Genomic DNA, 24,391 nt, shown 5'->3' on the forward strand with positions numbered 1-24,391 from the left:
CAAATATAAACATTTTTTTTCTGCCAGGACACATAATTTAGTGAAAAATTGAAAAATGTACAACTTTTAAATCATTTTTTTCAATGGCTAAAAAAAATATGAGGTTTTGATACTGTAAAGTCCTGTTTCTGGAAACATTTTTGAGATTTTTTATTTATATTTCAATTAATTAGAATTTCTAATAAGATATTAAATTTACAGAAATTTATACCACCAATCTAAAAGAGAATTATTTTTTTACAGTCATGAAATTTGTCAGTCTTGATGGTGTCATGTGGGTATTTCCTTAAGACATGCACATACCTAACACATTACTTTTGGAAGAAGGGAGGGAAAAGAAATTCTAATTGACATACATGTACACTTGATTGTTTCATCTTAATTTTTTCATAATATTTTAACTGGCAAACTTTACAATATTTTTCAATAAGAAGATAAAATCAGTAGCTATGCGTTGTAGCTTTCTACTTTCGTTTTCAAAAAACGATCTCTTTGGATTATGATTTTATGGTCTGATTATAGTATTTCATTCTTTAATTTATGTTTTTAATAAAATGACTAATAGTTATCACGTTAGTCTATGTGTTTCACCTTGCATACCCCTTAAAACTGACAAGATAAGCCCCAAGCTATAAGCTTCTGAAGTACCTGAACAACTGCGTGCGTTCAAGCGTGAAGTGATTTCCTGTGGTTAGGCCTAATTAACACCTGGTTAAATATCTGTGTGCATTGAATAAACAAGTCTGACATTGTTACCCCGATTGTCAAAATTCAGCAGTAGGGAAACTTTTATAATATGAAATTTTAAGGTGATTTTTTTCAAATCGGGAAATTAGGGCAATTTTTCTTTCCCGATCGGGGAGGCGGGATGAAAGAGTAAAATCGGGAGAATCCCGCCTAAATCGGGAAAGTTGGCATGTATGACTGTCTGTGGAAGTTTATTATGTTGTTTTATATTGTTTTACAGTTTTTAAGCCCCTGTAATCAAATATTCAGGGGGCATATAATTTTTGCCCTCTCCATCTCAGGCATCTGTCTGCCTGTTTACAGGTATCTGTTTTTCATCAGATACTTTAACCTTGCCAACAACTTCTGACTGGTTGTAGCTATCGCTTTTATACTTCACAGATGTTTTTCCTGAGCAAAGACCTTTCTTGGGGTATGAACATGTTTGACCTATTGCAGCCATGATAATATTATGGTAAGCTTAAACTTACAAATGAGATGAAACAATAAGACTAAGTTTAGGTTTCCCTGTTAAAACAGACAACTTACCAGCTTTATCTTTATACAGTGTAGGATCCTCTAGATAGGCAAACAGTCCATGAACAGCTGATCTCTCTGTAGAATGTTGAAGTCTGAAGAATACGTCAAAATCAGTTCTGACAATGTGTTACAATACAGCAGTGACTCTAGTATAAGCAGACACAACAGTAGATACCTGAGGGTTTCCAGTTTGAACACGGAAAGTAGATAGGTACACTGGGCAAACGAGAGGTTCATCACCAGCTTGTAGATGTCAGAGCTCTCCAGCAGGGAAGAGATTGTCGTCCTTAGCTCGTTCAGCTCCGCCTGTAAAACCAGAGGTCAATCTCAAGATTTATTGACTTATTTCATACATGTATGATCAAAATATTATGCTGGAAAATTATTAATTTATATTTTTATAAGAAATGCTATCATAATGATACAATTTATTTTATATGAATTTATTTGAAACCTGCGGCGATTAAATTTTTTAAATCCTTTTTTTTAGTTCTGTAGTTTAAACCTTACAAAGCAGTAACATTGCCCTCTATGTCCAACAATGATACAGTAATCTCAGCATGTCAGTATCAGTGTCCTTGACATACTTTCAAAAAGATTTATCCGAACCAATATAGATCTAATGTTAATACCCTTCACTTACTGCCCCCCCCAGTCTTATCTAACCTTGAATTAACATTACACTTTTGTCAGTATGAGCTAAATGTCCGTGTCCTTGACTCACCGGTCCCACAGTGTCATCACGGAGAGCAACACTGTACTGTAGTTCAGATCTCAGGTGTTCCTTAGAAATCAGCAATGGTGACTTGGCGGCAATCTCACACACCCCATCATACCACTCTCTGGGCCAGATCACTAAAAGTCAAAAGATAGCAACGTGTTTACAAGTTTGATCTACATTTAGATGCTAAATTCTAAATAAATTCCATTTTTATTATACTTCAAACTGTACCCTAACTTAAATATTTTAAATTTTACAAATTACCTTTCAAGAAGATTCATAAAACACATAGATACTTTTTGTTTTTAATAAAGTAAAACTCTTTATCTTCCTCACCAGAATCTTCTACAGTGAAGCCAAACACAACACAATACTGCCAGAAGTCTCGGAATAACTTTAACAGGCGGGACTTTGGATCCTTAATCACTGGGAGTCTTCGAATTAACTACACAACAATATGTAATCAGAGTCATATAGTGCATATAATCATCAGCAATCTTCTAATACATTGTAAAGTTGTCTATTTCAGCAGTATTTCATATTCTAGTGTCTTTACTCTGTACCTTGTCCCTTAATTCAGGCTACATGCTAAAATGATTAAATCCAATGAAGCTTGCCCCTAAATATGCTAATTTTCATTTAGCTAATAAAAATATAATGAGGCTTAATTTTGAGTGTGCTATATCATATTAGAGTAAGCAAATCTGTAAATTATATCTTGAAATGTTTTAGATAATGCATTATAAAGCTAGAATATTTCCTTAAAGCTGAACTTACAACTCTAATGACAGGTATCAAAACTCCAAGGTTCCCTGCTGTTCCTGAGGCCTGTACATAAAGGAGAACAACAGAAAAGAATTAAAAAAATTTACACTGCCCAAGCTGTTTCAAAAATACTTCAAGCGAAAATTATTTGCGTGCTTTCTTGAAGAATTTTACCTCATCCTATTTTTAAATCTGTATTTTGGAAATAAAATCACTGTAATAGCTGTTGTATACATTCCTCATTACTGACAGAGAATATTTTTATTCTGTCACTATCCTTACAACACTTCGTCCAATTTTCTCTTGTATCTACTATTCTTAGTTTGCATCAGGTTCACCTTCATGGCTCCCAAGCTTTTTTATTTTAGCTACTACTCTCCATTTATATCAGACTCACCTTCATGGCTCCCAAGCTTTTTTATTTTAGCTACTACTCTCCATTTATATCAAACTGACCTTCACGGCCTCTGAGCTTTTTTTTTCTATTTTATCTATTATTGTCAGTATATATCAGACTGACCTTCATGGCCTCTGAGCTTTTTTTTCTCTATTTTATCTATTATTGTCTGTTTATATCAGACTGACCTTCATGGCCCCTGACCTTTTTTTTTTCTATATTATCTATTATTGTCAGTTTATATCAGACTGATCTTCATGGCCCCTGAGCTTTTTTCTTTCTATTTTATCTATTATTGTCAGTTTATATCAGACTGATCTTCATGGCCCCTGAGCTTTTTCTTTCTATTTTATCTATTATTGTCAGTTTATATCAGACTGATCTTCATGGCCCCTGAGCTTTTTTTTTCTATTTTATCTATTATTGTCTGTTTATATCAGACTGACCTTCATGGCCCCTGAGCTTTTTCTTTCTATTTTATCTATTATTGTCAGTTTATATCAGACTGATCTTCATGGCCCCTGAGCTTTTTTTTTCTATTTTATCTATTATTGTCTGTTTATATCAGACTGACCTTCATGGCCCCTGAGCTTTTTCTTTCTATTTTATCTATTATTGTCAGTTTATATCAGACTGATCTTCATGGCCCCTGAGCTTTTTCTTTCTATTTTATCTATTATTGTCAGTTTATATCAGACTGATCTTCATGGCCCCTGAGCTTTTTTTTTCTATTTTATCTATTATTGTCAGTTTATATCAGACTGATCTTCATGGCCCCTGACCTTTTTTTTTCTATATTATCTATTATTGTCAGTTTATATCAGACTGACCTTCATGGCCCCTGACCTTTTTTTTTCTATATTATCTATTATTGTCAGTTTATATCAGACTGACCTTCATGGCCCCTGACCTTTTTTTCCAATTTTATCTAGTTATTGTCTGTTTATATCAGACTGCCCTTCATGGCCCCTGAGCTTTTTTTTCAATTTTATCTATTACTGTCTGTTTATATCAGATTGACCTTCATGGCCCCTGAGCTTTTTTTTTCTATTTTATCTATTATTGTCAGTTTATATCAGACTGATCTTCATGGCCCCTGAGCTTTTTTTTCTCTATTTTATCTATTATTGTCTGTTTATATCAGACTGACCTTCATGGCCCCTGACCTTTTTTTTTCTATATTATCTATTATTGTCAGTTTATATCAGACTGACCTTCATGGCCCCTGACCTTTTTTTCCAATTTTATCTAGTTATTGTCTGTTTATATCAGACTGCCCTTCATGGCCCCTGAGCTTTTTTTTCTATTTTATCTATTACTGTCTGTTTATATCAGATTGACCTTCATGGCCCCTGAGCTTTTTTTTTCTATTTTATCTACTATTGTCAGTTTATATCAGACTGCCCTTCATGGCCCCTGAGCTTCTTTTTTTCCAATTTTATCTATTATTGTCTGTTTATATCAGACTGCCCTTCATGGCCCCTGAGCTTCTTTTTTTCAATTTTATCTATTATTGTCTGTTTATATCAGACTGACCTTCATGGCCCCTGACCTTTTTTTTTCAATTTTATGTTATTGTCTGTTTATATCAGACTGACCTTCATGGCCCCTGAGCTTTTTTTTTCTATTTTATCTATTATTGTCTGTTTATATCAGACTGACCTTCATGGCCCCTGAGCTTTTTTTTCTATTTTATCTATTATTGACTGTTTATATCAGACTGACCTTCATGGCCCCTGAGCTTTTTCTCCAATTTTATCTGTAATTGTCTGTTTATATCAGACTGCCCTTCATGGCCCCTGAGCTTTTTTTTTTCCATTTTATCTATTATTGTCTGTTTATATCAGACTGACCTTCATGGCCCCTGAGCTTTTTTTTTCTTTCTATTTTATCTATTATTGACTGTTTATTTCAGACTGACCTTCATGGCCCCTGAGCTTTTGAATCTATTTCATCTACCCGGTATTATTGACTGTTTATATCAGACTGACCTTCATGGCCCCTGAGCTTTTTTTTCTTTCTATTTTATCTATTATTGTCTGTTTATTTCAGACTGACCTTCATGGCCCCTGAGCTTTTGTCGCTGGCTCGCTTGGCAGCCAGTCCCATGTTAACAAACAGTTCTAGGAGTCGGACTAACAACTCGTTCTGGTCCTCTGTCCCCTGTACGTTGGAGGCAATGTTAGCGAGGGCGTTAATCACCGTCTGGGAAACTTGTCTGACAAAAGTCAAATCATTACTGCATTATCATTTAATAACAGGCTGAGAAAGCCATATTAAGGAGGAACAGGACCTTTAGCTGAAAAAAATTCCTGTCAATGAATTTTTTTCGTATTTTTCATATTACCAATTTAATATGTACTTAACATTTTAAAACGGTCCTGTCATGGGATTTCTTGACTTATTTAAAAGATATCGCCCCACAAATACCGCCCTGTTTAGAGTTTGTATGGAGTTTAGATACTTCAGGTTTACGGGCCCATAACGGAGTCCATAATGCGAATTTTTACGCACAAACAATAAATATGATAGATAACACTATATACTCAAATATTTCATAATATTCATAGTGTTTAAATTAATCTGAAAGCAATTGTTTTAATTTTATATAGTATTTGGTTGGATAATTTCCATTTTTCAAGGCAGCTTTAACGACAAAAACCTCATTTGGAAAAAATTCTGTCAATAAATATTTCTAAATTTACGATTGAATGTCAGTCCTTCATCGTAATTATTTACTGCATAAATATCACAGGGTGAAGCTAACCTCAATATCGCACAGGACATCGTTGAATTAAACGTAAGCATGATAAAAACGCTTCACGTTTGTATTTTCCGAGTGCGGGAAATCAATTGTGACGTCACACAAAAATATAAACATTCAAAATTATCTAATTAGAGAGAATCTCTGCTACTAAACACGAAAAAATATTAATTTAAAAAATCTACCTCAGAAATTTATCACGATACATTGACTGTGACCTATTTATGATGAAATAAAACAGATCATGACGGGTGTGTGTACTTGATCTCGCTGCACTGAGAATTCAAACACTACGTCTATGACGTCACTGACGTCAGACTGCAGGGTAAAGAGAAACAAATGTGTGGATTGGGCAACTTCACAATATCTAAATGATGGCAAGATCTTTTAAAACTTTTATTAATAATAATTTCTAAAATTAAATGTTTAAAAAAGAATTTTAGAATTTAGAATAAAATTACACAAGAACTGTTGATTCTTAACAACGTTTAAAATGTATATCATCACCGATTATGACGTGGTATGTCTCTTTAGTCATGTGACATGTGTCCTGTCTCCCCTTAATGCATTATCACTGAACAACAAAGCAGGAAACTTGTCTGCCAAAAGCCAAACGCATTATCATTTAATAACAGTATGGCAAACTTGTCTGTAAAAGAAAATTCCACCCTTAATTAAATACAACCACTTTCACGATACCTGTATCCCCTGATCTTTTCATCCTTCTCCCCTGAGCTGTATGGAGAACTACTCTCTATACTGATCTGAACAAACATCTTCATGACCTCATTGTACACAGTGGTCTATAAATAGTAACACATAAACATGCAAAATCAAATTTCATATTAATTAATGGGGTAGGTACAATTAACTTAAAAAATACTGAAGTGTTGAACATCAACATGGTCAATGTCAGAATGTTTATTACTTTGACCTAAAAAATAAAAAAATCTTCACAGATTTGTTTCTTATTTTTAAATACCAGTAAATAAAATGAAACAGTGTAGGAAAACTACCCACATACTATCTATCCTTTTTCCAACACTTACACATCCGGCGATGATCATGGAGCCGAGCTGGTCGACAATCAAGACGTCGAGCTGTGAGGGTGGGGAACAGAACCGCTGCTGGAAGATCTGTAGGACAGACTCCACCGTCTTGGGGGTGTCCTTCAGTGCCACCGCCACATGCCCCAGGGTCAGGATCGTGTTAGTGGAGATCAGGTTAGACTCCCTGTTATAACATCAAGTCTGAACTCAGAATTTACAGAGGAGGGTCACATGTTATCACATGTATACATACAGCATAACATGCCCAAAAAAAGTACCGGAAAAATAATAATGCAAAAGAAATGTAAGAAAATAATAATCATTGAGAGCTTTTATCAGTTGCCATAGAAAAAATTGCATTCAAAATTAAAATCAATCTCACAGCACATCAACAGAAAGTGATCCCAAACAAAAATTTTAAACATAAACTTCACTAGCATACAACAGAGTATTTCAAGCACTAATGCATGCAAATTAATACTAACAGTGATAATCTAAATACAGTACAATATTTCTTGAGAGAAAAAAAATGACTACTTCTTGATAAATATATAGAATATAACATTATTACATGCATAAGCAAAGATATTGCATACAGAAAAGCAATTTGTAAGTAAAGAAACAAGCACCTTATATTTCTAACAAAGATTTGGAGTTAGTTTTATTTCCTTTTCAGGTATTAGTAAACCAAGTTATTGATTCTCTACCATGAAAATACCCCTTACAAATTCAATCAAAATTCTATTTGTTGCAAAGACGAAAATGCTTTTTTGAGAAAATCAAACTTGTCATTGCATAAAGAAGTCAGTTTAATATGTTTTCAAATAATTTTTTTTCTAGTCTAATTAATTTTATCCTTGAAGTTCCTTTTTTTCTAATTAGTAAGCTTATAATGCTCTAAGATGCTATTACCGGTATATTTAATTTGATTAAAAGTTGCATCTAAATTTATTTACTGAATTAAAAGCCACACACAACATCCCCCCACCATATTAATTTTATAACCTGTAAATAAAATCTGAAAGCTGTGATATGACAACACAGTGTGTACAAAACACTGCCGCCAGGGTTTATGAAAAGTTAAGTGTGCAATATCTAAATCTCTAGGATAAATTAGCTTTGCCTCTCTACATCCTGCAGTTCAAGGTTTCCAGACGACGGTCGAATGAATTTCATAACCAGTTTCAACTGGTTCCACCTTTCTTCTGCAGATTTCCCACTCCTGCAGGATTCAGGAAGAATACAATCAAACTTAGCATTTTATAAATTTAGGTAACAAAAGGCCCATGTGCCACAAAGCTCACATAAGGCATACACATTCTGTCTTGTGTCCCAAAATGAAGAAAATGAGGCTGGAACAAAGAGCGATATATGGTAAGTGTCTCAATTGGCCCCTTAAAATGAATATCTTAATTGTACTTTATATATAGCTTTAATTTGTACAGCTATATATGCGGCCTTTATTGGTCATTTTCATTTTGATCAAAATGCCGTTATTTTAGAAATATGACATCATAAAAATAACGTTTTCCCGCCATTTCAGCATATTTTGTATAAAACTGCTTATTTTCAAGCAGTTTTTCTTCCAAAAAATATAGAGCGCAGCCTAGAACAAGATTTATATTTTTACCAAAGATGTATCTATCCAATACTAATTAGTGACAGAAAAATTACGTATGTTCTACACTGCGCTCTGTGTTTCCCATAAGAAAACAACATCAAGAAAAAGGCATATTTTTGGCTTTTTTGTTACCCCCCGTTCACACAGAGCTGCGACTCTACCGCGATCATCCCGATCAAGCCACGATCTGAAAATTTTTTGGATCGGGGCAGATCGCAGCCGATCGGCGTCAAAATAGAGCAATTTGGCAAATTATGGTCTTCGTTACGACCGTACTACGATGTCCCTACGTCAAACGCGCTGCTAACAAGCTTCTACTACGATGTTACGCAGACCGTTGCCGACAAGCAGCCGTGTTTAGTGCGTTTACGCTACGCTGCCACTACGACATTGAAGACCATACTGCGACGCTACACAGACCTGGATGACTGTACCGCGATGTGGCTACGGTGGTGCCGATCATATTACGACTGCATTACGCTTCTAGTACGATTTTGGTAATGATGTAAATATATCTTGAAACTGCAGATTTTTGTAGTACAATTTTAGCGATGATACATATTTTGTGACCGCAGTTTTTTTCCGGCCTTTACCACATGGTTTAGGACATCTTCAATTATTATAACTGTAACAAGATGTGAAAATGCTCAATTGTAAATGATCATCAAGTATAGTGTCTATGGCACGCCAAATTCACAAAAATGAGATAAACCTAGTTTCACAATTGATAAACTAGGTTTATCGACTGTAATCTATAGTTTACAAACCGTAAACTATAGTTAACGATTCGTTAAGTATAGTTAACGATTCGTTAAGTATACTTTTCATCTGTAAAACTATATTTAACGGTTGTTAACTATAGTTTACGAATGATAATCTAAGTTTATCCGTCTGTAATAAAACGTTAACAATAGATTTTGTTGATAAACATAGATTCACGTCTGTAAACTATAATTTACGATCGTCAACTATAGTAAGAGTTGTTAATCATAGTTTCACAAATCGTGAAACTATATTTATCAAATCGTTAACTATAGTTAACGGTTTGTAAACTATAATTTACAAATCGTGAAACTGTATTTATCAGATAATCTATGTTTTGCAATCGAAAATGATAGTTTTCGGTGTTAGGTATAGTTTACGGCTGTGAAACATAGATTATCGGGTTAACTATAGTTTACAGATGTAAAATATAGATTAACGTTGTTAACTATAGTTTACAGTCCGTAAACTATAGTTTACAACCGATAAACCTAGTTTATCTATTGTGAAACTATGATTATCTCATTTTTGTGAATTTGGCGTGCCATAAGTGTCACCCTTTACATGTAGTTAACAGATGATGATTGGTCAAATATCAGCGGTATAAGAACACACTCTTGTCTGATAGGTCGTGATATGATCTGCGTAAAGTCATTGTAGGTCTTCGTAGGATCTTCAGGCACGTAGAGAGATCGTAGTGAGAACGTAGTACGAACGTAGAGGGAGCGTTGTATGAGCGTGCTTGGTAAGTTCCTACGCTCTCACGGCGCTTTTACTATGATCATGAAGATCTCTCTACGATGCTTCCGCGCTGCTTGTACGATTACGGCGCTTCTACTACGCCCTTTTTACGACTTCACCCCGATTCTTGTTGGCCACGATCCCGCTACGCTTGTTTTGAACATGTTCAAAATAAGCGTGGTGAGAGCGTAGAGCTCTCCGATCATGAAGACTCTACTGCGATCATACTACGCTTCTGACGACCCCACGACGTTCCTCCTGCGATCTGTCACGATCGACCACGCTTTTGACCACACTTTGATCGTAGTAGAAGCGGCGTCTATGTGTGAACGGGGGGTTAGATAGCAAAAATAGCATTATTTCTTATGTCATTTACAGCTAGTGAGTGCATATAAATGTGAAAAATATATTGGAAATATTTCTAATTTAATCTCTTCTACAAAATAAATATCAATTAAACATATCTGAACATCATTCTAAAATGTTGATTTTTAGGGGGCCAAAATTGGCTCTTATCATATATACTCCTTTGAACTGCAACTCAAAAGGATTTTTAAGAATTATACAAAATGAACTATATAATGCTTGCAGATTGAATATTTGAAAAATTTTAACAAAACCTTTACCCCCAACCCCAATTAAGCACGATAAAACATGATTTGAACTAACTTGAATCTGCTTAAGAGGTTCCTCTGATGAACAACATCTTTTAACTTATTTCCCCTTGGCAATGAAACTACAGTGTATAAAAACTACACACAGATCAATCATGACAGACAAACTTTGATTAGAAAAGCTCAACTGAGACATAGACTCGAGTGAGCTGGTAACAGGCTAATTATAAAAAAAATTCAGTCATTCAAATTCAAAAGAAGGAGCAATACCTTAGTGTCATATAAACTGGAAAACTAACAATCAACAGTATTAAATACAAGAACATTTTAAAACCGTCTAATACCTTAGTCGCCGAAAATACTCATACATGGACAGATTCAGGGCCTGAAACCTTTGGAAAAATACTTACTGCTCATTTTCAAAATTCAAATTTTTACTAATCAAATGAAAAAATATATTCCTTTATATCTCTGGCAACTGCAATAGATACAAGTTTTTATTCTTAATTTAAATTTCATAAAAGACAGTAAATCTCATAGATGTAAGAATTTATTTTTTTTATAAAAGGTGCAGATGTAATACATGTATCTAAATTTAAAATGAACTCCGGTATTTTAAAGCCAAGATGCAGAATACCAAGGATTTATCAATAGGAGTTTACTGAATGTGAGATCAATTTTTTTTTTTTTTTTTTACTTTTTTGTCAACTATTGGACAGCTTGAAGTTTGTGACAGTCCTGCTGCCTTTGAGATATTAAAGTTTACAGGAGCATTAAAAAATTCAGCTTGAGTACATCACATGATTTTTGGTGCTATTCTTACAGTGTCCCACAACCTGGACATACAAAGCAGGAACCTTTACAAACCCAAGTCATGGTCAAAACTAAAGCATATACACTGGCCACTGTCCGTAGAAAGTACTGACCTCAAACAAAGAAACCTACAGACAGACAGGCAGGCAAGTCAAGAATGAGCTTCCCTAAATATTATACGGGCATCAAACTGAATGATGTAGATTTGATATTTATATTATACATCATGCAATAGAAAAATAGAAGTCAGATAAAGCCAGAAGACCATACAGCATTTATTTCATGCTTAACCAACCAAGACCGAGAACTGCATTATTTGTCCATTTCAATAATCAATTTACACACAAGAAGTATATATACAAATTATATGAGGTCTGAATTACTGATATACATGTATAAATGAAAAAACAATCAATTCTTGTAAATATTATTTTTTATCACGATCTTGTAAATTTTATCTAAGATAATCTATAGAATACCTGTCTGACATTTCTGCTCTGTATAAACGGTTTGAGATGGAAGCCATGAACGCCTGGACACAGTCTTCATCTACCTCCAGACAAGCCTTCAGGGCCCTGCAACAAGATAAACAAAATGAAATTCTCTTTACATTTTCTTACGATTTATCACATATGGTATGTTAAAAAATATTTCCTAATACATCTTATTCAATGACTGTAACTACCACTGCTTTGAACTACACATTTGGGATTGCTTCATCATTAAATTTAAAAGCTACATAAAAATGTTGAAAAATTCAGTACTCTACCTGCAGGCGTTGATGATGGCACTGTCTCTGATGTTTTCTAAAGCCTTCAGTAATTTGCTTTGAGGCTGGTCTCTGCGGCCAGACTTTGGAGATTTCCCGGTATCTGTGACCGTGATCTTAATGCTACTCCTGCTGTCCACTGAGGCGTATTTGTTCAGTTTACTAAGTATGGGAGAGGGACTCACCAGAAAATCTCGAAGAGTGCAGCACATGGTCCAGGCTAACAGTGGAAACTTGATGGCCAGTTTTCCTAAAGACTAACATACAGAAACAGGATCTCCTATACTGAATACTTCATTGTCTGCCTAAGTGACAGAACTAAAGATTACTTGTATCAGATACTCTGAGCAGTTAGACATTGTTTACATAAAATGTATGTGTTCTTCAGAAATAGGAGAGAATCTCTTGAAAAAGTGATTTGTACCTCTAAAGCCACTAGAAGTACTGGAGTGTGTGACAACAGTAACTTCCTCTCCGTGTTTGTACTTATCTTCTCTGTCAGTCGTAAACACAGACTCTCAGCCTCTGAATCAGAAAAAAAGATGAATTGTAGATCTCACAAGTAAAGGAAACCTCATCAAGTGGTGCTATTTAGTTACTAGCCATACCTCTCTCTTCCTTGACTGCCCAGAACATGAGATCTACACAGACAGCGCAGCTCAGCACCATCATCTCGTACGTGTGGAAATCTGTCTTCTTCTCCATCTCTCTGCTTCCCTTCCCTCGCTTGTCAAGGTCATTCTGTCCAGAGGAATACATCGTCTTGGAAAATTCATACACCTCTGTCATGAAACTGGTTGGCATGTCTACAATTTACAATGGAGATTTAAATAAATTAACTGCATTTGACAACTGAGTATAAACATGTATGTATTTCATATATGAGTGCAATCTAAATCCTTGATATATAAATGTATCAATTAATATTCAGTGTGTGAATTTTAAAACAATATGAGTATTTCTCTCATACCTATTTATTGTTAAATTAAGTAAATAATTAAAGTTTTTATTCTTTTAACATTGTCTATCATGCAAAAATGCTATAAAGCCATCTTTTGGATTATAATAGTTATAAATAGTACATTGGCTGACTTTACATTAGCCTGGCCTACCCTTTTCCTGCTCCAGAATGTCCCTCAGCATGGTGACCGTGGACAGAGTGACCGCCTCACTGTAAGACTTGTACGGCCACCAACTGTACTTCTTACCATTCTGTTCATAAACCATCAGAAGATTGAGAAAATTCAAATGGTTATAATAAAAATACAAGCATGTATCCATACATATACATACATATATTTATACATGTAAATAAATTTTCAGTTCTTATTACTAGTTACTAATTATCATTTAAATTTTACTGAACCAAAAGAAAATAAAGGGTGAATACCAATTCAAGTAAAGTTAAAAGTAAGAAAGAAGTTTTTGAATCACAGAGATGATGAAATATTTTAAAAATTTTAGCAATGAAGTATTAGATATTCCTTACAAATGACTTCAACTTACTTCAACACTGATCATCCATGTAAAAGCTGTGTTGACATTCCCTAAAACCTCTTTGCTGAGCAACCTCTTTGTCTGAAATTTAAAAAAATGAAATGATTCCTCGCTTATTTATGGCCATTTACTGTTTACATGTAACATACATGTAACTGACCAGTAAAACCACAACAAAATATACATGTCATTTGAATTTAAATTATGTAAAGAATCAACATGCACTAATTTACTTACCAGAGATACAAGTCGCTGAAGTTGAGTCTGGGAGAAAACCAAGTGATCTCTTTCTGGGATGATTTCAAATCCCCAGGGCTTTACACAAGTAAAGCTGGAGGCAATCTTACTGAAGTAGTAGGTAGAGGCCTCCACGTCCTCCTCCTGGCCTGGTTTAACTGGGGTCTGGACCCCCAGGGGAGAGGGGGACCGCTCCCTGTACCGCATCGTGGGGAACTCAGACAGGCTCCCTCCCGTGGGCGTGACGGGGGAGACGGGGTCAGAGTAGATGAGGTGAGTGGAGATAGTCCGGGGGAGGATCGAGCGGAACGTGAAGGTTTTTTCTTCCTCCTCTTCCTCTTTGTCATCTTTAGGTGTGCTGTGTTCCTTCTGGACAGATTCTGATGGATACAGTAAAGATATCAGGGGTTTGATCCCATCACTAGATCTGCCCAGGGCTCGAATCAAACCAAACAGAAGGGGAATAATTATCAAGGAGAGCTTCACTGAAAAAAAAAAAAGAAAAATGATTTACTTCAATATTATTTTCCTAGAAATTAACATCTACTTAATTTTTTTTATTGTAATGAAAAAGTTTACAAGTCAGACTGTATGAAAGTAACTTAGGCTTGTTTTGATTTTACTTAATTTTCAGTAATAATAATTCATTTTATTTTTCCTCATCAAAATTACACATTTTTACAGCATATGAATTTTAAAATACCATAACAACCTTCTTTGGAATTATCTGTGTCTTCACACTTGTTAATTAAAGCTTCCAGGACATCTAACTGTGTACTGAGAACCTGCAAAACATGAGAATGTGTTAACTAAAACCATAAACTAAAACTGGGGGATTAACTCATTACAAAGACAAGGAAATACATAGATTATTTCCCTACTGATGAAGTAAAAAAAAATGTCACATTGGTATATACAGTTAATATTTAACTTAGTTCAAGTTCTGCCTTCAAGTTCCTTAATAATTTACCTCATCTCTCAAGTTGTCATCTTTGAATGCTAAGTCACTTAGTATTGTATTCAAACAAAAGCTGAAGTTTTCACATCTTGGTAATGCTAGAAAATATCAAGATAACTTTTAGACTTATTGTCTGCTTACTGATCCACATATAAAGTTTATTCTGAATCATTAATAAACAATAATAAAACAATGAAATTCATCATACTATGTTTGTCAATAAGGGCTGTTCCAGCTAGAAATGTAATGGCAGTGGGTAGGGTGGGGATTAGGGTGTTAATCGGCACTTTTTTTTCATAGAAAATATTAACCATTTATACAACTAACAGTGTTTTCTTCTTTGACACCCATAATTTTTTTTTACTACATGATAATCCTTTTTTTTTAAAAGAAAATTTCAATGTGGATTTAATATCATTTATTTTGTTTTTTACAATTAATTATCAACAAAATTAAATCCCATACGAAATTTTCATATTACTTTATATTGAATAATGTTACTTTTGAAAGGACATAATTTAAAGCACACGAAACCATTTTAGATAACAAATCAGTGAAATTTGATCCCCATGAAAATTTGTGTTTCTATAGTAGATAAAAACAATAAAATCACTAACTTTGTCCTTTTCCTGGTTTATGTTTCCCACTCCACTGTGAAGCTGGCAGACATCTCAAAACTTTCAGCAAATATGGTGCTATCTTGTCTTTATTCTAAACAACAAATCACAGTTTATGTTATTTTTCTGATTATTGCATACAGGCATGCATAAACAAGCACACAAAACTTTTTGTACATTAAATTGATTATAAGATATACATTACTACCGTGGTAGGTCATCTAATAATGCCTGTATTACCTGCAAGTCAGATTCCAGCAGGAATATACCAAGGGAAATCACTGCATCTTGACCCCTCTGGTCCAGTGTCAAACCGCCATTAATCTCCTTGGGGCAAAATGAAAATAACCGGGCAATCTGAAATAGTTGTACAAATATTATTTTACTGTATGAATCAAGTGTGTCAATTCCAATTGTTTAATTAACATAATAATAGTGATTAGTTAACCAACATGGAGATTTTTTTTTACAACTTCTTTTTTATTGTGTACATCTACACATCTTGTACCCTAATAAATAATAGATTTATGGTATGACACTTCATCTGCAAATGGCCTGCTTAAAACCTGAAGCAGTTTTAAGAATCTTGGATTTTAGAAGTGAAACATTTCAATATCTCAAATGTTCATCAAGAAATTTTAATATAAGGCCATTAATGAGTTTTCATTTTGATTTCTGACGTTACCTTTAACATGTTTATTTACCAAAATATGCGCAGGATGTTAAGATTCTTTAAACTTTCAGGTTATGAACAAGCCCTTTATAGATTAAGTGTCATAGCAAAAATCTATATAAAAATAATTGAATTCAAATGATGTGTAAATATAAAGAAGTGAACTATTTGAACTTTCTGGGAATAATATTGGACGAAACATTAAATTTTATAAATAATGCGACTGGTCACTAGCTTCCTATAGATCTATTATGGTTAAATGAAAAGGTATAGGGCATTCCAAAAATTCTGTCTATGCAAAAATATCTTTTTTCACCTTATCCTCTGGCGCTGGATTGATTGCTGCAGATGATCTTGCAAACTGACGTAAAATTTTCGCAAATAAAACGCCGTCGTCCGCCATGTTCTGTCTTGCATTACTTCCCTTAGATATGGATTTTTCACCCGATCCCGACATAAAAAAACAATATTTTTTTAAGTTTCTTGCCATTTCTTAGATCTAAACGAAATTGTTTTTTCTCTTTTTTTGGTCAAGTAATATCGTGTTTTCTATGATGAAGTTTGAACAATAACTCTAATTGCGAATTAATATTTATATAACATCGGGATCTAATTTTCTCGTCACTCTCTGGGTATAAGCATGGCGACCTGTCATGCCTCTAACCCTGACGTTTATTTTAACTTCCCCCACGTGTGCTGCTGTCTTCTAAGGTGGGCTTCCAGCAGACGGGGAAGTTTTTAAATAAAAGAAGCCTGCCTATACCAAGAGGGGTTGTCACACTTCGGTCTTTTGCAGAATTGGTCGTGCAGTGCTAAGATTGTCTTCCATAGACTTCGTGTCCATGGTACATCTTTGTGCTTGTCTCTGGCCAATTTAAGAGAAATGTTCTGTAATGGACATTGTGTGTAGATAAAAAGCCAATGCATCAGTACATGTGTGTTAGAGAAAGCACACAAGGCGATGTAGGCAAACATTTAATTTTTTTTTTTTACATAACCTTTTTACACGATATTTAGAACACCACCAATATCTGCGGAACTGTATTTACATGTAGTTCACAGGTTTGAAATAAAATGGGGATGGAGGACAAGAGCTACAGCATGAAATATATAGAAATAACAAGCAGGTTTAAAGCTCAAACCTCCATTAAACAATTATAAATCTGTAGTAGAGCAAATGCTGACCTCTACAACATCAAAGGTGGGATCAGGTGTCATGAAGGAGTGAGCATCCCCTGCCGACCACCACTCCCTCCTGTTGTGTGCTCCTTACGATCGTGTAAATCCGTCCTCTATTCGGTGTGTATAATGGCCTAACAATTTGAATAAAAACGTCAGTCAGCATAGTTGACCTAATGATGGCCATGGATTATATTTGCTGTCATTTTTACGACCATAGAACTTTCAAACGAAATGACGACTTTGAATTAAACTGTTGATAATCTTGTCTTCATCAGCTTGTTTGTCAATAATTTTCTTGCCTCGTTTTAGAAACTGTTCATACATACTAAAGCATCCTCTTGCGCATCTTGGTAATTAGCGAAGATGCCTCTTGCGTATATAAACCCAGTATGCAGATGATAACAGTGGCGTAGCATCGTTTTTAAAAGTGGGGGGGCCAGGCAGAGAAAAAAATTTGTTTACTTACCTGAAAAAGTTGACAAGCAAAAAAAAAAAAAAAAAAATGTAAAAGTTGCCCAAAGTCGACAATCCTATTTCGTGGGGGGGGGGGGGGGGGGGGGGGGTAGGTAAACTTTTTTTCAGTGTCAACTACTTTTAGTACCAATTCTTATACTACATTTTCGGTACATTTCTAACAGTGGGGGGGCCAAACAGGCTTTGAATTAACATTTCCTATAGTGTAAGTAAGGTTGGGAAAAAAAGTGGGGGGGCCAGGCCCCTGGCCCCCCCGGATACTACGCCCGTGGATAATGTTAAGGGTATATTACTGCATAAGTAAGGGAAGTTGGCGATTGAAAAGTTTAAAAGTCATCGCACTTATCATAAGGCATTGTTGTTTACCTTCTTTAATTGACGTCTTTGTCAAGTAAAATATACAAATACTATTTCATCGTATGAACCAGCTGTGTCAGACTCCATGGTGTCTTTTATTTCAAGCTAACCGATATAAATCATGTCGACATATGAATGGAAATAACCACAATGCGTCGTCGATATACTCAGTGTTTAAATGTCGAGTTGGAAGTCACAGGCACCTGACGTTATATACTTTTTTTTTACCCCTACCTAAGACCGCGGAACATTAACTGGCAAAATTGGAAATATACAGCTTACGTCATTTCTATCAGTTACAATCGAAACATTCAGTGAAAGACAGCGTAATGGGCGGGTACAATTCGACGCGGACGTTTAGAAAACATCGGATTGAAATCGCAGATCGAAATTTATTTTCAATCTACCTCAGCTACGCTAGAATTCGACGCGGACGTTGTGGACTGAAAACATCGGATTGAAATTGCAGATCGAAATTCATTTTCAATCCACCTGAACTGTTTTCAAAGCAAAGAGTTAATATATGATCCAAAAATCAACTAATTTCAACTCCCGAATACATATATTGTTTGAAGTTCACATTAATACGAGTTTTAGCTTATAATTTTAGGGACGCGAAAGATTATAGTAGACAAAGATTATTTTTCAGGAGATGTGTGGGTGGGGGGGATAAAATTTTTTCGAGTCAGGTCATGAATTACATGTACATGTAACATGACAACAGATTTTATTTCTAGGATTATAAGAGTGCATGAGTTTTATACTTATTTTCACTGAAAAAATGTCGGACAACTTTATTTAAAATTGTTAAGCCCCCATCCCCTAACACAAACATATATTTACCAAACAGAAATGAAATATTTGTCCCTTTATATATTTTTTAAAACACTGAACAAAAAAATTCAAACTACAAAAATTGAAATTATACTGTCTTTTTGGTCAATCAGTAATGTGCCTTCTAGCGTAGCTGAGGTGGATTGAAAATGAATTTCGATCTGCAATTTCAATCCGATGTTTTCCCCACGTCCGCGTCGAATTGTACCCGCCCATTACGCTGTCTATCACTGAATGTTTTGATTGTAACAGATAGAAATGACGTAAGCTGTATATTTCCAATTTTGCCAGTTAATGTTCCGCGGTCTTAATGATAAACAGCAAGTGGTAGATCTTCTTGAACAAATTTTGCATATCATATGAAATAAGGGGCACTGACTTTTCGGAGTAATTTGCTTTGGTAAATAATGTTGGAATCTGGTTAACCCCCCCCCCCCCTTTTTGGTTAGTTGCTTCGGGTAATGTTGAGCATGGACAAATTCTAGGATTTGTACATTTTTTTTTTTTTCATAGGACGTTTTGGTCTGCGTGTCAGTTTTTTTTGGAAGCCATTCCCCTATTTTTGAATCCGTTGCCATGGAAAGGCGTGAATCAAGAGTTAGCCAACTTCGCTAGCCAAGCATGCGCGGATCTAGAGGGGGGGGGTCGGATCAGGACCCCCCCCCCCCTTGGAATTTACCAGGTTAATAGGTATGAAAAGTAAAAGATTGGAGGCAATAGAAGTCATACCCCCCTTCCCACGAAATAGGTTTTTGACGTTTGGGCGAGTTTAGTTTTTTTTTTTTTTTTTTTTTGCTTGTCAATAAATTTTTTTTTTTTTTTGACCGCGGTGGACCCCCCCCCCCCCCCCCCTAGAAAAAAATTCTGGATCCGCCGCGCCTGCCAAGGGTTTCTGATACGCGTCTCGCCGCAAGAACCCGGAGGAGAGTAGCGTATCAGAAACCCTTGGCTAGCGAAGATGAGAGTTAGCGTGCGTATTTCTTAAAATATTTATCAAAATTGGAGCATTAAGGAAATTCATCATTCGTGATTTCTAGAACTACATGTATAATGATTAAATATACAAATTGGAGTAGTTAAATAAGCATTGATAAATCCAACATTTAATTGGTACATGTATATGTATTTTTGAAATACCACTGAAACAAAACCAAGGGTAAAAGATTTAACAATACAATTCAAAAATGAATTCTTCAATGAATCACAGACACCTAGCTGCATTTTTCTCAATCGGACGCTCAATAAGCCAAATATCGAAAAATTCTACCCCCTCTAAATCCAGATGCCTGTAAATGAAGATCCTAAATAAAAGCTTGTCCCCTTCCCAATTTTTCTCAGTGACGTTAAGCCTTTTCTCTGCTCCATAAAGAAAGCTTTTAAATTATTTACCTGCAAGTAAATGTGGAAATCAGATGTTTTGTTTTTAAAAATGAAATGTTCCTTCCTCCTATGTATTTCTTACTCTGAATTCTTGAATCTGTCAATTTTTGCTATTATTGTAATATTCTTGTTATCATAGGGTTTATTCATGCATGCGTATAAAATATATTAAAGTTTATGAAAAGCGATATCGCCTATAAGCAAAGGCAGTTGGCAGTGAGCAAAAAGTCAAAATGAAACGAGATATTTGTAAAATACCTATGCCCCCCTCCCCCAAATAATTGGAATTTTTTCTAAATCCTAAGGGCATAACTCTGTCAAAAATTGCTGGATCGTACCCAAAACAGAGCTTGACCTAGATATTCATATGATAAATCTGTATACCAAATTTCATTTCAGTTTGTGCAATATCTGCGAAGAAAAGGAACGGAAACTGCAAATAATTAAATTTTTTTTTAAATCGAAGGGGCATATCTCTGTCAGAGATGATTCGATCGTACCTATAACAGAACATGACCTAGCTGCAGATCTGTAGCGTTATGGGTTTTATATATTTGTCTTTGACCATAACGCTACAGATCCCGTAAAGCAAAAAAAGGTGCAATTTATGGCGCAATATTTTTTGCGCACTTTTGGGGAGAATTTCTCCACTTTCTAGCATTGGTCAAGCAACTACCTTACACTCCCTAATTCTAGACGCATTCTGTAGCCAATATGTTTATTTTATCCACCTCCCAACCATTTATAGTTGTCTCTACATGCAATAACCTCACATGAAGTGAATTTTAGCAATCTAACAAATAATTTTAATCAAGCGAGTTTATCACTTGTAGAGACGACTATAAAGGGTTTGGAGATGGATAAAATGCACAGATTAGTTCAATAATTGCCTAGAATTAGGGAGAGAAAGGTAGTTAATTGACCGATGCTAGAAAGTGGAAAAATTCTACTTTTATGAAACTACTCACCAGTGGGTTTGAGCTAGAACTGTCAATTTCAGGTATTTTTATTGGCGGGTTTAATTTGCATATATATAAAGTTATGAGAAACTTTCTTTGCCATGAGCTACCATACAGGGGTATCAGTGGTTTTGAACACATCTTGTTCAAAATATAAATTGTAAGAAAGAATCTTTATCAAATCTCTTATGCCCAGATCATCATTTGCAGTTACTAATGTATCACATACAGATAGTGGTAATGATCAGATTAATTGTCATTTATAACCATGAACAAGGAACAGGCTTATCATTACAAATCAATTTATTTGACTTAAAAGTCCACAGAATTTTTATCACAAGTGTCTTTTCATCTGTTCTAGTGTCCATGCATGTATTTTGACCACTTAATTTCTTCCTCAGGGGTCATATCCAAGTATCCCTGTGAGCCGGCATTTGTGATTGGACAATAAAACAGGGTCTTCTCCTCTCCACCTTCCCAGGGGAAAGCCTAAAAGTCAGAATTTGCATTTAAGTAACCGGTGGATGTACAATTATAAATATTATCACCTACATATAATGACTGCTGTGAAGTATTCTTTCTTCATATACCATTCTTTGTAAAAATTTCATTGAAAAATGGCAACAATAACTGAAGCTTTTCTTGGTTTTGGATGGAACACAGAAACACAATCTCAAAATCATTCCTGGAATCCTTTCTCTAATAAAATGCTTGTTCATCAATCAAGATTCAAGAAGCAATTCTTACATAAACCAAGGTGCACAGACAGTGGTTTTCTTGAAGACAATGACATTACCAGTATTACAATATTCAAACTGAAATATCTTTCCCACCCATAACCTCCCTTCTCCCATAGTTCATTTCTAATTTGTAAAATCCTTGAAGAAAAGTCTAGTATGAACAACAGAACAACTTTTGAACAAGCTAAATTAACTTAAGAAATGAAACACAAACTGGTAATTCAAAGAGCTGTTTGATTTGGGATTTGAAAAAGTCTTAAACTACTCTGAAATTCTTGCTTCTTTTTGAATTTTTCTCCCAGTAAAAAGTAAAATTCTCAATTTGATTTAGTGATTTCTGTGTGTTTTTTGTGTGTTGTTTGTATGTCTGTAATTTGATTTAGTGATTTCTGTGTGTTTTTGTGTGTTGTTTGTATGTTTGTAATTTGATTTAGTGATTTCTGTGGGTTTTTTTGTGTGTTGTTTTTATGTCTGTAATTTCGCACCTTCTTCCTGATGCGGATATGAGAGTAAGGTCGAAACTCTGGTCTCTTTCCATGTGATTCATCCATCTTCTCGTAGATACGTGTCAATATGCACACAGGGATACCAAGGAAGAAGGAGATGCTATTCCATTTTCCAATTTCTGGAAGGAAGATTTTGTACTTGTATTGTGTGTTATCATAATCATAGATTTTCTTTCTAAATTGCACAAATTTGAAGAGTGTAAAGATTGATCCATTTCATCTATTGAATTATATTCATTCTTTTGACAGCGTTTAATTCACATTGTAAGGAATATAGCTATGAAAATCGAAAGAAATTTGAAATATGACAACTGATACACAGAACTCTTACTCTGAATATTTGCCAAAATTTAAAACATTCAGAATCATGAAGATAGAATATTCATTTCTATCATACATGTTTTTTTCCCTTTAAACTAAGGTCAACACTAAAATTTACCCAATTACATGCAACTTGTAGCAGGTAACTCCGATACCAAAAATCTTTCTTTTTAAGAATAATCTGGCAGGTAATGAGGTATTTTCCTAGTTAGATTACTCTGTTCAACTGTTTCTGAGGCCAGGCCCTCACGGCTCACCAGGTAAAACTGGGTCCGACTGTAGGGCATTTATCATTTTAATGATAGAGGATTTGATCTCCTGTTTCATACAATGTTATTTATTCTTTCAAACTTCTTACTTCTGCATTACATCTATATGCCAATATGGGACATATTCTTACTATTGTAAGGTCTGCCATGTGACATTGGTTATAAGAACATCACATTAGGCCCTATACCTTTGTCAGTCACCCTTTAAAATTTAATAAAATATGCCGACATTTTTTGAGATTCTGTATATGAAGCAGAAATTAGTCAGAATGATCCCGGTTGCTCTAATGATATGAATATTAAAATTAAAGTGGTGAAAAATAAATCAAAAATTAGATACTTAGATACCTTATTCGAACAATTTCCACGTTTTTCTCAACTTTAGTTTCTGAGTTAGGACGGTCCGAATTTGTTCCCTGATAATTACTTTGTACCTTAATCAGCAGATTTCTCAGTTTAGTACTTAAAAAAACATATGCTTTATCTACATGGATTACATATTGTTTTAATTCTGATAAAGGACGAAAAATACAGCCCCAGAACACAGGACCCTGGGTTGATATGAGGCATGACCTTGGGAGGAAAGTCACAAAATCCGTGGAAAACGTCATAAAACCTAATTCCATACCATTGTGAGGATCCCTCCCAGCTTTTTTGGGAAGAAAAACTTCTGATTTTTTCACATTTGCGTCCACTTCTGTTGCAAACCGTCTTGCAAGTGGCCTACAAACACCTGTGGTCCTTCTAAGAACCAGCGCCATCTTTTTTATCAAACCGACCCTGGGAAACATTACTTGCATTCCGATCCCGACTAATTATCATAGTAAAATAATATATTCAAGTGGCATAAATTCAAAGTACCCTTAAATTTGGGAGCATAAAATCGTATTTTGTAAGAAAAATAACAACATATCATGATCATAATTTGTATTGATTTTTCAAATTAACAGGTTTCTCCAGTTATTCTTCTGTTTTTAAAGGAAGGAAAAATTAAGAATCATCAGTCATTTTAAAAAAAGGGGGAAAAAAATGAAGCCTTTAGTTTTATTTGGAACACTTTATATCAAATAAAATTAACAATAACAAAATATAATAATAATATATA

At 34.7% G+C, this 24,391-nt stretch overlaps 2 protein-coding genes across 8 annotated transcripts in view; both read right to left on the bottom strand.

Annotated features, from left to right (window-relative positions):
• The window catches only part of LOC134249697 (phosphatidylinositol 4-kinase alpha-like), a 41,023-nt gene extending 24,287 nt beyond the window's left edge, over window positions 1–16,736 (bottom strand). For 6 of the 7 annotated variants that reach the window (XM_062732037.1, XM_062732041.1, XM_062732040.1 and 3 more), the window contains exons 1-21: window positions 16,581–16,736; window positions 15,832–15,948; window positions 15,592–15,685; window positions 14,987–15,072; window positions 14,729–14,801; window positions 14,017–14,501; window positions 13,789–13,860; window positions 13,395–13,494; window positions 12,891–13,088; window positions 12,707–12,807; window positions 12,283–12,539; window positions 11,993–12,088; window positions 8,086–8,184; window positions 6,963–7,146; window positions 6,613–6,716; window positions 5,208–5,367; window positions 2,765–2,815; window positions 2,324–2,432; window positions 1,991–2,121; window positions 1,442–1,572; window positions 1,276–1,358 (exon numbers count right to left, since the gene is read on the bottom strand). In XM_062732037.1, the coding sequence (XP_062588021.1) occupies window positions 1,276–1,358; window positions 1,442–1,572; window positions 1,991–2,121; window positions 2,324–2,432; window positions 2,765–2,815; window positions 5,208–5,367; window positions 6,613–6,716; window positions 6,963–7,146; window positions 8,086–8,184; window positions 11,993–12,088; window positions 12,283–12,539; window positions 12,707–12,807; window positions 12,891–13,088; window positions 13,395–13,494; window positions 13,789–13,860; window positions 14,017–14,501; window positions 14,729–14,801; window positions 14,987–15,072; window positions 15,592–15,685; window positions 15,832–15,948; window positions 16,581–16,721 (2,872 nt within the window). In that variant the 5' untranslated portion in view covers window positions 16,722–16,736. The remainder of the gene's footprint in view (window positions 1–1,275; window positions 1,359–1,441; window positions 1,573–1,990; window positions 2,122–2,323; window positions 2,433–2,764; window positions 2,816–5,207; window positions 5,368–6,612; window positions 6,717–6,962; window positions 7,147–8,085; window positions 8,185–11,992; window positions 12,089–12,282; window positions 12,540–12,706; window positions 12,808–12,890; window positions 13,089–13,394; window positions 13,495–13,788; window positions 13,861–14,016; window positions 14,502–14,728; window positions 14,802–14,986; window positions 15,073–15,591; window positions 15,686–15,831; window positions 15,949–16,580) is intronic. The other variant, XM_062732042.1, reaches the window with a different exon arrangement.
• Window positions 16,737–21,735: 4,999 nt separating this feature from the next.
• On the bottom strand, window positions 21,736–24,073 carry LOC134249728 (cytochrome c oxidase subunit 6A2, mitochondrial-like). The gene is made up of 3 exons (XM_062732076.1): window positions 23,915–24,073; window positions 22,676–22,815; window positions 21,736–21,939 (listed from the first exon to the last, which is right to left on the bottom strand). The coding sequence occupies exons 1-3, from the start codon at window positions 24,045–24,047 to the stop codon at window positions 21,808–21,810; spliced, it is 405 nt and encodes a 134-aa protein (XP_062588060.1). The 5' UTR covers window positions 24,048–24,073; the 3' UTR covers window positions 21,736–21,807.
• Window positions 24,074–24,391: the final 318 nt, after the last annotated feature.

The sequence above is a fragment of the Saccostrea cucullata genome, unplaced genomic scaffold, assembly GCF_032062105.1.
Source record: "Saccostrea cucullata isolate Sc308-1 unplaced genomic scaffold, CSIRO_AGI_Scuc_v1 ctg305, whole genome shotgun sequence".
Lineage (NCBI taxonomy): Eukaryota > Metazoa > Mollusca > Bivalvia > Ostreida > Ostreidae > Saccostrea > Saccostrea cuccullata.